General features: G+C 43.1%; 1 protein-coding gene across 6 annotated transcripts in view; it reads right to left on the bottom strand.

Moving 5' to 3' along the window:
* Positions 1 to 14,069, bottom strand: part of LOC103180863 (AF4/FMR2 family member 4) — a 98,853-nt gene that overhangs the window by 58,755 nt on the left and 26,029 nt on the right. For 2 of the 6 annotated variants that reach the window (XM_042340195.1, XM_007896935.2), the window contains exon 1: positions 7,889 to 8,181. The exons of 1 other annotated variant lie outside the window; for it this stretch is intronic. In XM_042340195.1, coding sequence (XP_042196129.1) covers positions 7,889 to 7,911 — 23 coding nt within the window. In that variant the 5' untranslated portion in view covers positions 7,912 to 8,181. Of the gene's footprint in view, positions 1 to 7,888; positions 8,182 to 9,636; positions 9,739 to 14,069 lie in introns of those variants that run through there. 3 more of the 6 variants (XM_042340204.1, XM_042340221.1, XM_007896933.2) reach the window with 3 other exon arrangements.

Here is a 14,069-nt window from a genome sequence, read left to right as displayed (position 1 = left end):
AAAAGAAATTGGAAGAGGTAGCATTCCGTATGCCCTTTAAAAGCAATTCCCTCTCTCTTCCCCACTCCACCCTCCCGCCCCCGCCCTTCTATCTCAGTTTGTAATATGTCATAAGAACAACGTACACAGTTTACAACATCGCAACGAAAACTAATAATAAACCTTAAATTTGACATAGTGCCTTATCATGTCATCAAGACGTCTCAAAGCGCTTCACAGAATAGACTGTAAAGTGAATTGACTGTATATTTACTGTGAATCATAGTGATTGTGGGTGAATACGGCAGCCAAGTTGCGCACAGCAGTGTTTCACACACAGCTGTGCAGTGAATGACCAATCTTATCTCCCTTCTCGCATCAAATCATACCAATGGGATCTTGACTGTTCATTTTGAGCCTCCTTCCCTCTGCCAAAATCCCCTATCTAAATATTTTGCACGCTTCTCTGAAACCTCTTGTAAAATCGCACTCTCTAATAGCTGGTAAGCTAATAGAGGAAACTAGACAACTAATCACGATAAAATCTGGACTTGGAAGGTTAAGTATTTTCTTTTTCCTCCCCAGCACAACTGTGCCACTTCTTGCCAAGAGGAATGATTTTGGTAGAAGCACGATCTACAGCATTTTTTTTTAAAATCGGGAATCTTCAAGAAGCTGTCAGGAAAGATTTAAGATGTCCGAAGCCCCAAATTGGAAATGTTCAGCATCGATGGAGGGCGGCGTCGCCATAGGCTGTGCAGAGGTTGACAGGAACTATGCTGTTCCCCAGACGACGACACTGACACTGAGAGACCACCGAGCCCAAAAGCACCAGGATTCCAGAGAATTAAATGAAAAACTGACATTAAAAAAAGTTCAGAAATTTTCCAGCCTGCCTGGTCTGGTCAGAACAGTAATAAAAAGGCTTCTTGAGCCAAACCCAAGCAGGCAACAACCCTAAGCCGTGCTATTTTGCCCTGCGAATAAAACTGAGCCACCAAAGCAGTTAAACAGTGCACAAACACTGGTTCTGTCATTGGTGGTTACCTACCAATGTAACACACCACACTGTCTGTAAAAACAACAAAAAAATTACATTTGTGTAGTGCCTTTCACATTGGGAGGACATCCCCAAGGCATAAGGGAGTTACTTGCAGCAAATCACTTGCATTAATAAAATGGGGACTGTGAGAGACAAGGGTGGTAGTGGGGGAAAAGAAAGCATAAGAATATAAGAAATGGTAAATGAAAAAAAGCCAAGGTCCATCTAGTTTGTCTTGCACCTTCCTGGCAGTTGCACACACTCCGGCTAAGCATTTGACAGCTTGCCCAGATACTGCAAAATGTGATGTACGCTTCAACACATGTTTTTAAAGCTACAAACCTTTGGGAGAGGAATAAAAGGTATGCGCAATTGTAACTAACTTTTACAGTGCAATATAAAAGTCAAGGGTGTGACTATTCCTGTAAACCTTTTATTAGCTGTTCAGTTTTTCAGGGGGGGGGAGGTGTGGTTGAGAGGGGAGAAAGGAAGAGGTTCAAAACAAAACTTACATTTTGGTTTTAACCAAAACATGACATGCATTCAGGCAGCGTGCTCCTGACTGGTCTGATACAGTTACAGTGTTTGGTTGACTGCTACTGTATACGCCTAAATGTGCATTATTTGGATTGACCAAGTTAAATGTAATTAAGTGCAGTGGTGTCGGAATAAAAATGAAATAAAAAGGAATCAAGGATAAATAACAGAATAAGTAAGCAGGGTTAAATCACAAATAAAAAATGTTTTTAAATATCTTAACAAGAGGAAATGTTTATTCCCCATCACTAAAACTAACAATGCCACTTCCCCACCTCCCACCCCGATTTGCATCATCCAACCAACAAGTCGGGCAGGTGACCTATTTGCAATGCCTCTGCCAATGTTACTCAAGCCTCAGTTGCTAGGATGTGCGTCAGAGCACTGCTGCCTTTGCCCAGAATTTCACTCGTCCTGTCAGGAAACAATCTGCCCGTGTTCTTTCTCTTCAACTCTCCAACTGGGATCAGGCACCAGCGTGGGCCTCACTGCTGTGAACCTGTGTGCTGACATCACAACAACATGCTGCCCCCCCCCCCGAACCTCTCCCCATCGCACATTCAACTACATTAAAACACAGCAGCTCAATCAGTATTGCACTGCTCCTTAATTTTGTGTGTGTGGGGGGGTGGGGTGAGAGAAAAGAGGAGAAGAAAATAAATTCACATGCAACACAATATATGGGGGGGGGGGAGGCACAACGTGCAATTGTACATGTGTACTGCATCTATCTTTAGGTCTGCCAAAATGCAAAAGTACTTACCAGCTGTCAATGGGCAACTAATTTTACATCAGCGTGGATTAGATAAGATTACATGCGCAAGTAATAAATGTAATAATAGTAAACCTTGCATTTGATATAGCGCCTTATCACATCTTTGAGACGTCACAAAGCGCCTCGCAGAATATACTGTAAAGTGAATTGACTGTATATTTTGTGGGTAAATGAATTGTATAAGCTTAAAAAAAAGTTAAATTCAAGTCATTAAGAATCAGATATCACAATGCAGCCGAAAAATGGATTTTAATCTGTATCCTCCCCACCAAATGACAAAGATAATTGTTGGGAAAATACTGTCGCTTTATGTATTGTATATAGTAGTCTGCAAAGGAAGGAAGCCACAGTTGGTTGAGATTATGAATACACCCTCCAAAATGGTGTGTTCCAAACTCAGAGCTGGAAACTGGTCAGATCTTGGGTGTAGTTAGCTGATTGCCTCAGGTTATCACACACAGAAGCAATTGAATGAGAACGTGAATCACTTCACACGTTTTTTTAAAAAAAAACACAGAAGTCATGCAGGATGTGCAACACGAGAAACTGGTCCGCTGACATATTGCACATACAGAACCCATTCAGACCCATTTATTGTTCCATGCTCCAATTCACTACAAAGTTGCATGCCTGGAATGCTAATTCTAGTAAACATGCAAGCAGCCATCAGAACACAAGTGTGGAACTTTCCAAGTATACACACATAATTTATTTTTGAAGAACGCAAATTATAAAATATCCACTGTTAAGAATTATAGGTACAGTATTAGAAACACACAAAAGTGATGGGAACCAATAGCCTTGTGATGCAGAAAGAAATAAAACCACTTCAGGCTCAAGATCCCATGAGGTGATAACTCCAGAGAAGATGAAGAGAAAAGCGAGATCCAGTTATTTCTGCATTCACAGGATGAATCTTGTGTGCAGTTTGGCAAGATTTACACAGCAATTGATTCATCAACTCAGGAGTATAAGCTGAATAATATCTGTATTTCATTGCTTTCTACTTCTGTGCTTGTCAAAAAAAACTAGATAGTTTGAGGAAAGAGTTTATGAAGCAAAAGGGAGGAATTTCCTAGATATTTTACACACTGGAAGGGGTGTGTAGGGAGGGAAGACTTTACGAATAGACAATTTTCAACCCTGCAAGCGGCAGATGAAGATTGAATGAGTCATCACTCCCACAGAACAAAAGCTGATAAGAGAATGCAACTCTGTAAAGTACTTACCCCCATGGTGTTCCACATGGTTATTCATTCAGCATCTCGTTTCCTGAGGGAAAACACAGTACTTGAAAGACTCATCTGATTGAGTCAGTAAAGGGATCACTGTGAAGCACGTCCACTCTTTTGCACTTAAATTGACAACTGGATATGGAGTGGACACGTGCCACCGTGGATCTCCTTTGCTGACCTCAAAGCACATTTGCTTCATCAACAAAATGGAAGATGTCTTACAGTACTGGATTCTCCAGGATATTGCATTAATAACAAAGGCTGGAACGCATCAAAGCACAAGTACTTTACAGTAGTTACCGTCCTCATTTGGGTTTGTAACTTGCAGGGAGGAAACACACTGGGGGCTGGGGCCCATTCCTACAGACTTGCCTTTGAGACCTTGTGAAAGCTTAAAATCTAACTTTGGGCTGGCTGATCAGTTTCCAAATACGACCCAGCAGGGTTCACATGGACATGTCCATGTTGGATTCATCAAAATCTCTGCAGCAGAACTGTGCACTGATGCTACCAGGCACTGAGGTAGAACTGGAATCCCAGGAAAGTAAAAAAAANCTCTTCTGAGCTTTCCCAAAATTGTACTATACTGCCATAGTGGCTTTGTGATCTCTGCGCTGCCTCCCAGAGACACTCAGTGATGTGCCACAATAACTGCAGGCCCATCTGGGTCTGCTCCAAAATTACTGTGAAATTATCTTAATTCATTTGGAACAACTGTAAAAACATTACTGTCATTACTCGGCACTTTCATAGCACTCTTAATAATAATAATAATCCTTGCATTTGATATAGTGCTTTTCACGTCTTCTAGACATCCCAAAGCGCTTCACAGACTATAGTGTGAAGTGAATTGACTGTATATTTGTGGGCGAACGTGGCAGTCAATTGCGCAGAGCAGTGTCCCACAAACAGTCGTAGATTGAAAATGACCAATTTATTATTGTTTTTGTTTTGGAGGGATTATTATTAGGCTCTGTGTGGAGTAAGGAAACTTGCCCAAGGTTTCGCCCTCTGCCTGGAATTGAACTCAGGTCTCTCGCTTGCAAAGCGAGTGCTCTAACCACTGAGCTACAGGACTCCACTAATGGCTACCGGAATGTGAACAGGTACTGGAATGTGATCAGATAACTAGATTGGCAGTACAAGTGTCTCAGTTGGTAGTACTCTCGCCTCAGAATCAGTAGATTGTGGGTTCAAGCCCCACAACGGCATTTGGAACCCACATACTGACACTGTGCTGAGGGTGTGCTGCTTATCACAGATGTCGTACTTCTGATGAGGTGTTAAACTGAGGTCCTATCTGCCTGTCCAGTGGACATTAAAGATCCCATAGTACTATTCGAAAAGAGAAGGTAGTTTCTCCTGGTGTGCTGGCCGACAATTCCCTAAATAAAATTGGTCACACACTACGTAGGTGGTTGTGGGACATTGATGTGTGCAAATCAGTCTTGATGACACTTCTTCACCCCCTCCTGCTACCGACAGATAAGACAGATGGTCTGACACTCACTACCCAGCTTTACTCATAAGTATATTGGAGGGCAACTCTAGTTCATGGGACTGTGATGCAGAACTAACGACCATCTTCAAAAGAAGTGTGTGTGTGTGTGCGTGTGGGGGGGGGGGGGCGGGGGGGGGGTGTGGAGAAGATGGTAAAAGCAGCAATGGTGGGGGGGAGGGGTAAAGGTTAATTTTGTTTTACAATCAAACTAGAATTGGAGCATCAAGACCTGGCTTGTACTGAGCCATTCTGTCCCTTTGCCAAATTTAGAGATTTAATCACTGCACAAAGGTAATAGTGATTAAATAAAATTACTTAATAAAAGTGCATTAGTTATTTATATTCAAATACAAAAGATCATTAGTCATTAGTTCACAGTGAGAACATCCATCACTTGGTTAGAAAGTTAGCATGCGCACACCAGCAAAACTAGGCACATTTCAACTTCTTTGCCAGAGTTTAGAAACTTCCAAAGTGGAAATCTAGATTAATCTTTCAAGGATTATTAATAAAAAAAGATTTGATAATAGTGCCTTTCATGTTGACACGATATCTCAAAGCGCTTCACAGATTTATTGTAAAGTGTAATGACGCTGTATTTTGTAGGCAAATGCGACAGCCAATTTGCACAGCAATGTCCTGTGTTACACAGCAATCGATTCTCCCATTCAGATATTTATAAACCCACTCAACTAGCAGGAAATACTTTAATGTGCTTTTGCAACATTAATAATAATAGACATGGATAGACAGAGAGAAAGAGAGAGGACAGAGTGATAGAGCCATGGCAAAAAGAGACAAGAACGGGAGAAAGAGAGAGACACACATACATACACTAAGAGACAGAAAAAAATTGTGAGAAAGAGAAATGGCAAGAGAGAAAAAAACATGGCAAGAGAGATAGAGAGCAAGTATGTGGATAAGAGAGTGAGCGAGCGAGCAGGAAAGTGAGGAACAACAACAATTTTACATTTATATAGCACTTTTCACATTGGGAGGTCATCTAAAAGTGTCAGAGCCAACTGGAAGCCCGAGCTGGGGGGGTGGGGGTGGTGGAGCTCAAAGCACTGTCAAAAAAGTAGTCTTAAGTGAGAAGGGGCTCCAAGAGGGAGTTTGTGGTAGAAGGAGGATTGCTGGAGGTCTCTAATGTAGGATGCGGTGAAATTGTGGAAGGATTTAAATGTGAAGACAAGGATCTTGAGTTCAATCTCCTGGGGATGGGGAGCCAGTGAAAGCGAAATGAGGAGCGTGCGGGAGAGCGAAACGGGGCAAAGGAAGTGGAAAAAAAGTGAAAGTGGAGGATGATTTAAGCGCAAAGCAAAGGCGAGTGCAAAACTAGAACAAGACCAACAGAGATGCAAAGGGAGGAAGGGACAGACAGTCAGCAAATGGGAAACTAAAAGGCAGAAACCAACAATTTACATTTCTACAGAGTATTTCACATCGGAAGGACGTCTCAAAGTGCTTCCACGATTGACTGGGGAGCCAGAGTTTGGGGGGTGGTGGGGGGGGTGTGGGGGTGGGAAGGAGCTGAATTGGGGAAGGGATAGGTGTCTGAAAGCACAGATGAAGAAATGTGGTTGGGGAGTAGAAGGTTGAAGACGGAGAGGGAGGAGGAAAGGCAGAGGGACTTTTGGCAAAGACTTCTAGAAAGCCAGGGCTGAAATGGCTGAAAGCTCACCCTATGTTGTTGGGATGGAGCAGCCGGGTATGTACAGCAGAGGGAGCAGCAGGGGCCCATAGATGGTAACCCTATGGAGGCATTTGAAGATAAGGATGTGAATGTTGAATTCGATCCACAGGGGGATAACCATACTTGGCAATAGAATGTCAGAGTCGAGCCCATCCTCTGTGGCAGTCTCAGTAGTCCAGTTCCTGAGCTAGGCAAGTCCGCAGTACTCCAGGACATCGCTGATGACAGACCAGGCAGTTTGTCAAACCAGTCAAAGTGAAACACTTTGAGAGATGTCCTCCTGATGTGAAAGGTGGTATGTTAAATACAAGGATTATTATATAAGCAGTGTGAAATTTGCCAGACAATGTTCTCAATGGCAGGCTTTGCAGTTTTAGCTAAACTCCAGTAATACCTGAGTGCACATTTGAGCGATCCCCAAGCCTTGGCTCTCGAAAACCTGCGCCCTATACCATCCAGAATAACATAAGCGATGCATCCCGAGAGGGCGAGAGCACGTGTTTCATTTCCAAGCACAGGGAAATTTCCATGTGGAGGTGGCATATATATATATATATATATATGGAATTGGATACTCTTAAGTATGACGATGGGTTTCCACATGCGTCAGACAAACCAGCTGAAGAAAAAACATGGGGAGTCTGGCGACCATGGTGTTCAAGTAATCAAGGCTGGAGAGGGATGAAGGCATGGCTGAAGCCAAACGGACAGGCAGCCAGACAGACAAGAGAGCAAAATGGGCAGGAAGCCAGACCGAGAGACAGCCAGCAAAAGTGACAGGCAGACAGACAGAAAGAAAGAGAGAAAAGGCGGCAGGCAGCCAGTCAGAGATACAGCTAGCAAAGGCGACAGGCAGGCAGGCAGTCAGGCAGCCAGCAGAAGGGACAGGCAGCCAGGCAGGGAGACAGAAACACAATGGAGAATATCCTGAAAAAAAATTCACATTTTAAAAAAGAAACGAGTTAGTGGTCGGCACAGAAAGGGTTAAAGATTCTGGAAGTTGTTTTAGCTGAATTCAAGCAGCTGCCTGGAAGCCAAGACAAAGAGTTTGAAAGAAACCCTGAAAATTCTCATCGTATTTGCTCAGAGTTTAACTTACAAGTGCAGCTAGTTTTGTGCCACATACCGATATTGCATGTACAACGCCATCGTCAAAACTGTCCTGCTCCCAATGGAGATGCTGGACGCTGGCTAAACGCTGGTCCGGCAAATAAAGATTCATCCACAATGGATCCTTAATATCAAATGCTAATCTGAGGTCTTCACAAACTTGCAGCTTAGAAAGGAAGGAGAAGACAGTCACGCAATGTATTCCAAGTGCTCAGCTATCGGGAGTACTCTCACCCTCACTAGCCTGTTAAACAATGTTAGTCATGCATTACCACTAAATGCCACTGACGCTGTCATGGCAACCACCGTCCTATTTAAGACAGAGACACACAGCTGACTCCTCGTTTATCACATGCGTAGCTCGCGTTTCGGTGACTGCTCTTTTACGAAGCCACAGTCTCCGCTGCGAGTACCTGGCTGTTCTGCCGTCCATCACTTCCACACAAGAGCAGCCGCCTGCGCGCACTCTTGACGTATGCTGACTGCTCACAAGCACGCAGCAATTTTCTGGAAGTACTTACAATCACGAGAAAGGGCACCCCGTTTCAATCCAAACACGTCAGCTAACATCAGTGAGCAAAGCTGCCCTTGTGAGTTCGCATTTGAGCAAAGCAACTAAGAGTTTAATTTTTGAAAATATATTTTCTGCCCCATTCCCCCTTCCTCTCCCCTCCCCCCCCGGCTTCCTGGTGCGGTCAACCTCCCATTTTCTGCTACTTTCTCTTTTTACTATCACCCTAGTTCCCATTATTCAAGTTACAGCCTTGACAGCGAGTGTCGGCAGACTGTTTGACCTTGGTGTGGGGGAAGGTGGGGGGTGGGGGAAGGTTTGGGTTCAAGGGCAATAACAGCCGAGCTTGAGCTATCCTCATGCAACATTCATGCACAAACCATACTGCTTATAGTGACCAGGAGTGGGAATCCTGGCTGAATTCCCTCCATAACCCAAGAATCTAAGATCAAATTGGGTCCAAATTCAGTTGACTTAGTGGTAACCTGGAATGAAGGTCAAATAACTCAGCGCTGATCAGAGAAATCAAACCTGGGACCTTACCCATCTGTACAAGTCTCAGCCGTGCTGCATTTATAATGTTCTGGTGTCTCCCATTGCATCAACAACAAAAAATTACATTTGTATAGAACCTTTCACATAGGGAGGATGTTTCAAGGGGCTGCACAGTCAAGGATTTGCGTCTGAACTAGGGGCTGGGATCAGGAGGGGTGGAGGGCAGGGGGGGTAGGATGGCGCCCGAAGGGGCAGTCGAAGAGGAGGATGTTGAGACTGCCTTGAAGGAGGCAAGGGAGGTGGTGAGGTGAAGGGACTGCGGGAAGGAATTCCAAAGGGTGGAGGCAGAAACGGGGGACATGGAGCAGGCCAGAGTCCGCTGAGCAGAGAGGTTGGTATGGTTAAGACATTTATTGGTTTGTGGGACACTGCTGTGCGCAATTGGCTGCATGTTTCGCACACAAAAAATACAGTCAATTCACTTTACAATATATTCTGTGAAGTGCTTTGAGACGTCTCGAAGACAGGAAAAGGCACTACATCAAATGCAATGATTATTATTATTATCTAGTTACAAGTCTACAATTTTATTGAATCCTCCTTTCCTCACAATGTTGCTTGCTTCCAATCATTGAGGAATATTTTCCCCTTTACCTATGAATGTTTATACACCGATATCAAAAGTCACCCTTGCAAAAATGTGTTTTTTTTTCCTTGCACTGAGGACAGTTTCAGGAGCTGGAGTTTTGTGGACTGACCTTGCTGACATCTGTTCCTCTGTTGCTGTCAAGCACAGTTCCAGGATTCAGAAGGTCAATGCTGAGAGTACACAACCTGCATGCTCATGACACTGACTTCAGCTATGAAAACATGTGGGGGGAGGAGAGAGAGAGCGCAAGAGAACATGAGAGAAGAGTCGTTCAAAATACCAGAAAGGCTACCCACTGAGCAAGTGTCATGTCAATGACTGTTTTCCAGCTGTTATCTGGTGACAAGAATTCCTTCCCCTTATCCCCACCCCCACCAAAGGCTGGGACACTATGGCAGGCAACGCTCCCAATGTCATCAATCTTTTTATGGGAGCCCAAGTAGTGAGCGGTTGAGCATGTAGACACCACAGCCAAACTCAAACCTGAACTCACAAGACCCACAAGTGCACACATGTCATTCGATCGCTATGAGGATTGGGAAATCTCTCTTTCTTTCTCTGTCTGCCGCCCCCCACCCCGCCCCCCCCTCAGGATTCTGAAGCCAATTGTACTGATCCATTGCTGCCAAAATGAGGTGAACACAGACTATGATTACATTAGTCTGTATAGCTTGATATTGCATGTCATACACTTATCCACACTGAGCCATCAACAGAAGCCTGACTATAAAATGCAGCCACTTGGGACAGTAAGAAAGCATCAGTATCAAAAGCAATATTTTGCTGTCTATATGGCAGTAATCCCATTGCAAAGTTACATGATGTTAAATTGCATGAGCAAAATCCCAAGCAGTTTTCAACAGCAATTACTATTGTATAATCACATCTGGGCTTCCATTCTGATCCACAACGCATAGTGAAGACCGACTGCTCTGCTGCATTTGCACTCAGTTGTTTTTGCTGCAGTGGGATTCATGCCAGACACGACATGCAGATCATTATCAGAAAATAAAACAGTCAGTATTTTTTTCATGGTGAGCCTAGGTGAAGCACCAAGGCCTCGCAGTGCAAGACACAACCAAGTCTGAAAAGGGTAGGGAAAAGCTGACGTAAATAAGGGTAGCTAACGTAAACTGAAGGAAATCTAGTGTTGAGGTATTGGAAAAGGAGATAAAAGTAGAAAACAGTACTAATTTTGAACTGGTGAAGGATTATGATTGCCGAGGAGAGTGCGCATTGTGCCATATTTAGATTTAGGGAACAACGACACACAGAGAAAGGGATAGGAAAAGAGCAAGCAAAAGATATATATATAAAAGAGAGGCACACACAGGCAGAGAGATCATCAGGCAAGATAGAGAGAGACTGTCAGCATCACACAAGGCTTTTTTTTCTTCGAGGAGAAAGATACTATGGAAGCCTAGATTATATCGGATTTAAATTGAAGAACCACAGGAGTAATTCAGTGATCAGGAGTTGCAGGGATTCACTGGAGTGTGCAAAAAAAATCAGCAGTTGATATTAGTTAGACCGAACAGCACTAAACATTTCTTTCCTGAACTGATTGACCCTACTGTACTGCATTTCACTGTCTGACACCTGATGCTTCACCTCTCACTCACCAGCTCATTGTACATGCAGTACTACCCTTATCTAAACCTGCCAGCAAATATAAAAGGATTCAGTAATCCCTACAGTGACTCGAGTTGACACATCTACTGTAGCAGCCAACCAACACATTGTATCTCAATCAATATTTTAGCACATTCATCCTAGACCTTTAGGTTCATATGTAAAACCCAGACAAGAGACTGAAAGCAATAAACGCAAGGACCTGAATGACTGATTGAGTTAGAATATCGGCATTACATCAATTTCTAATTACTGACTGTGGAATTGTTTTTCCTAGATTTGTATATTAAAAAAGATTGGTAGCAGCTACAAATCATTCTGACAGTCAAACATGGAACTGACAATATAACTCGTAAAGAAAAGACATGATGCAGTGGATTTAGCACCAAACTACAGGGTGACCAAAAAAGTTGTGATACCATTATAATATCTAATGAGTCTTAAAGAAATGAGGATTTTTTTTAGATAATAGGGAAGATATCATGACTTTTTGGCCACCCTTTATGAGGTGTGGAGACACAGAAGAGAGAAATACTGACTATACCCTGCAAGGTATAGGAGGGGAACACAACAAAATTACATTTGTATAGGGCCTTTCACGTCGGGAGGAATTCTCAAGAATAATGCATGCTCTTGGTTAAAACCAGCTAAAATGGAATTTTGTTCCATGCTTTTAAGGGATATTGCATTGCTGAACTGTGTGGCCTTCCCTCCACATAGCAGGAATGGTCTGAGGATAGGAAATACAATCAGGCCGGCAAAGTTACACTTTGAAAGGCCAATCTCATTTCTGATCTCCATAAAACATGACAGCAGCTAAAAGAATCTCCAGGCCGTAGATTGGCACTGGAGTGGATTTCCAGAGGGTAGGGAGGCCTCCGATACATCTGGGAATGTGCAGGATTCGCTATTTTGCAATTTGTTTTACAATTTGCATAAATTACCCGTAGGAATTGAGTCATTCAAATTGGAAGCACTTGAAAGGTAACAACATGAAAATCAAATGTGGAAACAGGTGGAAATTGAGATGAATAAAAAGGATGCCTGAAAACCGAAGCAGAGACAGTCCCAACAGTGTAGAGAATAGAGCTACTGCTTCTGGTTTCGGGGCTTTCTGGTTTGGATTCCAGTCCGTGCTCAGTTTACTAGCCTCAACCAGCACTGAATGGTTAGGAAGGATAAAATCAGCCAGGGTTCCTGCTTCTCGTCCCTCTTCAGCACCCTCTACTGGTTGTGTGTCTGTGTGTGTGTGTTTCAGCCAGGTGAAGAGAGATTAGAAAATCAAAGTGGGGTGTCCATTAACTAATAATAATAAACCTTGCATTTGATATAGCACCTTATCACGTTGTTAGGACGTCTCAAAGCTCTTCACAGAATATACTACAAAGTGAATTGACCGTATATTTTGTGGGAGAAACGGGGCACCCAATTGCACACAGAAGTGTCCCACAAACAGTCATGGTTTGAGTGACCAAATTATTATTTATTTATTTGAAGGGATTATTACCCCCAGAAGTCGAACTACCAATAGATTAACAACCGGGTTTCTACTTAATGCTAGGTAAAGAGAAGCATGTGGAGTAAGGAAACTTGTCCAAGGTCAAACCCAGCTTCTCTCGCTTACAAAGCGAGTGGTCTAACCAAGACTCCATGTATTGGTTGGAGCATAGGATTTTAAAAAATATCATCTTCCAGAGTTGTACTTCCGCATATGGTAAGAAGAATTAACCCTCTGCTACCTGCTCTCAGTGGTTAACTTGCACAGCAATGATCTGCCATGGCATTTGCACATTTCTAATCACTTGTGAGAAAAGTAGACTGAAATTTTCAGAATAAAAGTATCGAGAACTACAAAAATTGTAGTTGCATCATATTGGTAAGCAAATACTCCCAAGGTGTTCGAAGGTCCGCCAAGGACAGTCTATTTGACTTGCACTCAAAAAGGCAGGTCATATCATACTGCCAGGCTGCCATCCAGACTGTCGAGTAGTCTGTGTGTCTGTGTAATGTTCCACATGCTGCTGCCAGAAAACACCCATTTTTGAGTTTGTTTCTTCCAAAAATAATAAACATAGTAATTCTACACTGATCTGTAAAAACAGAAATTTTGGAAATACACTGCAGGTCAATCAACATCGTAAAGGAAGTTACGGATGTGATTCTTCATCGGAACTCATTAACCTAGTTTTAGATCCTCTGTGATTTACAGCATTTTCATGTTTTTTCTTAAAATAATGAGATTCTCAGATGAGTCCAGGAAAGGTGGAAAGAGAACAAATCAACATTGCAAAAGTGGGCTGCACAGAAAATTTGAGATCACGGATTAAATCTTTGAGACATCATGGCTCAATCAAATTATGCTGCAATTAGACTAATCGGTACATGTAACTTCCGTGACCCAGATTACATAACAACCCAAAATGGTAGGAAGCGAATCCTTCTCTGTCTCAGAATCAGTCTCAGTCTAGTTTCCAGTGGGCCCAAACTCATGCCCCAATCTGATTCAAAACCATGCGAGAGTATGAGAGACAGTACACCTCCAATAACACTACACTGGTATGTCAGCCAAGATGGCTCAAAATAACAACATGCGGCTTGAACCCACAATCTTCTGACTCAGAGATGAGTGTGCTACCAACTAAGCTAGGCTGACCACAAGTGTGGATGTGTTCTTGTTACGTGCATTATTGGGAGTAGTAACTGCACCTGAACTGGAGGACACCCAAAGTGATTACCTTCCATAGAACTGACGTTTCTCACCTTAATGAGGATACATAATCATCACGTTGTGTGTCAACCTGGCTCTCAGCTCTGAGTCAGAAGGTTGCGGGTTCCATGTTGGGACTTGAACTCGCATAGTCTAAGAACTAACACTTCAGTGCAGTGCTGGAGGTTGATGCTGTGCGGGGC

The sequence above is a fragment of the Callorhinchus milii genome, unplaced genomic scaffold (genome assembly GCF_018977255.1).
Source record: "Callorhinchus milii isolate IMCB2004 unplaced genomic scaffold, IMCB_Cmil_1.0 Scaffold1, whole genome shotgun sequence".
In the NCBI taxonomy this organism is placed as follows: Eukaryota; Metazoa; Chordata; class Chondrichthyes; order Chimaeriformes; family Callorhinchidae; genus Callorhinchus; species Callorhinchus milii.
Note: the sequence above shows the minus strand (reverse complement) of the source record. Positions and strands in the feature narration are given on the sequence as shown.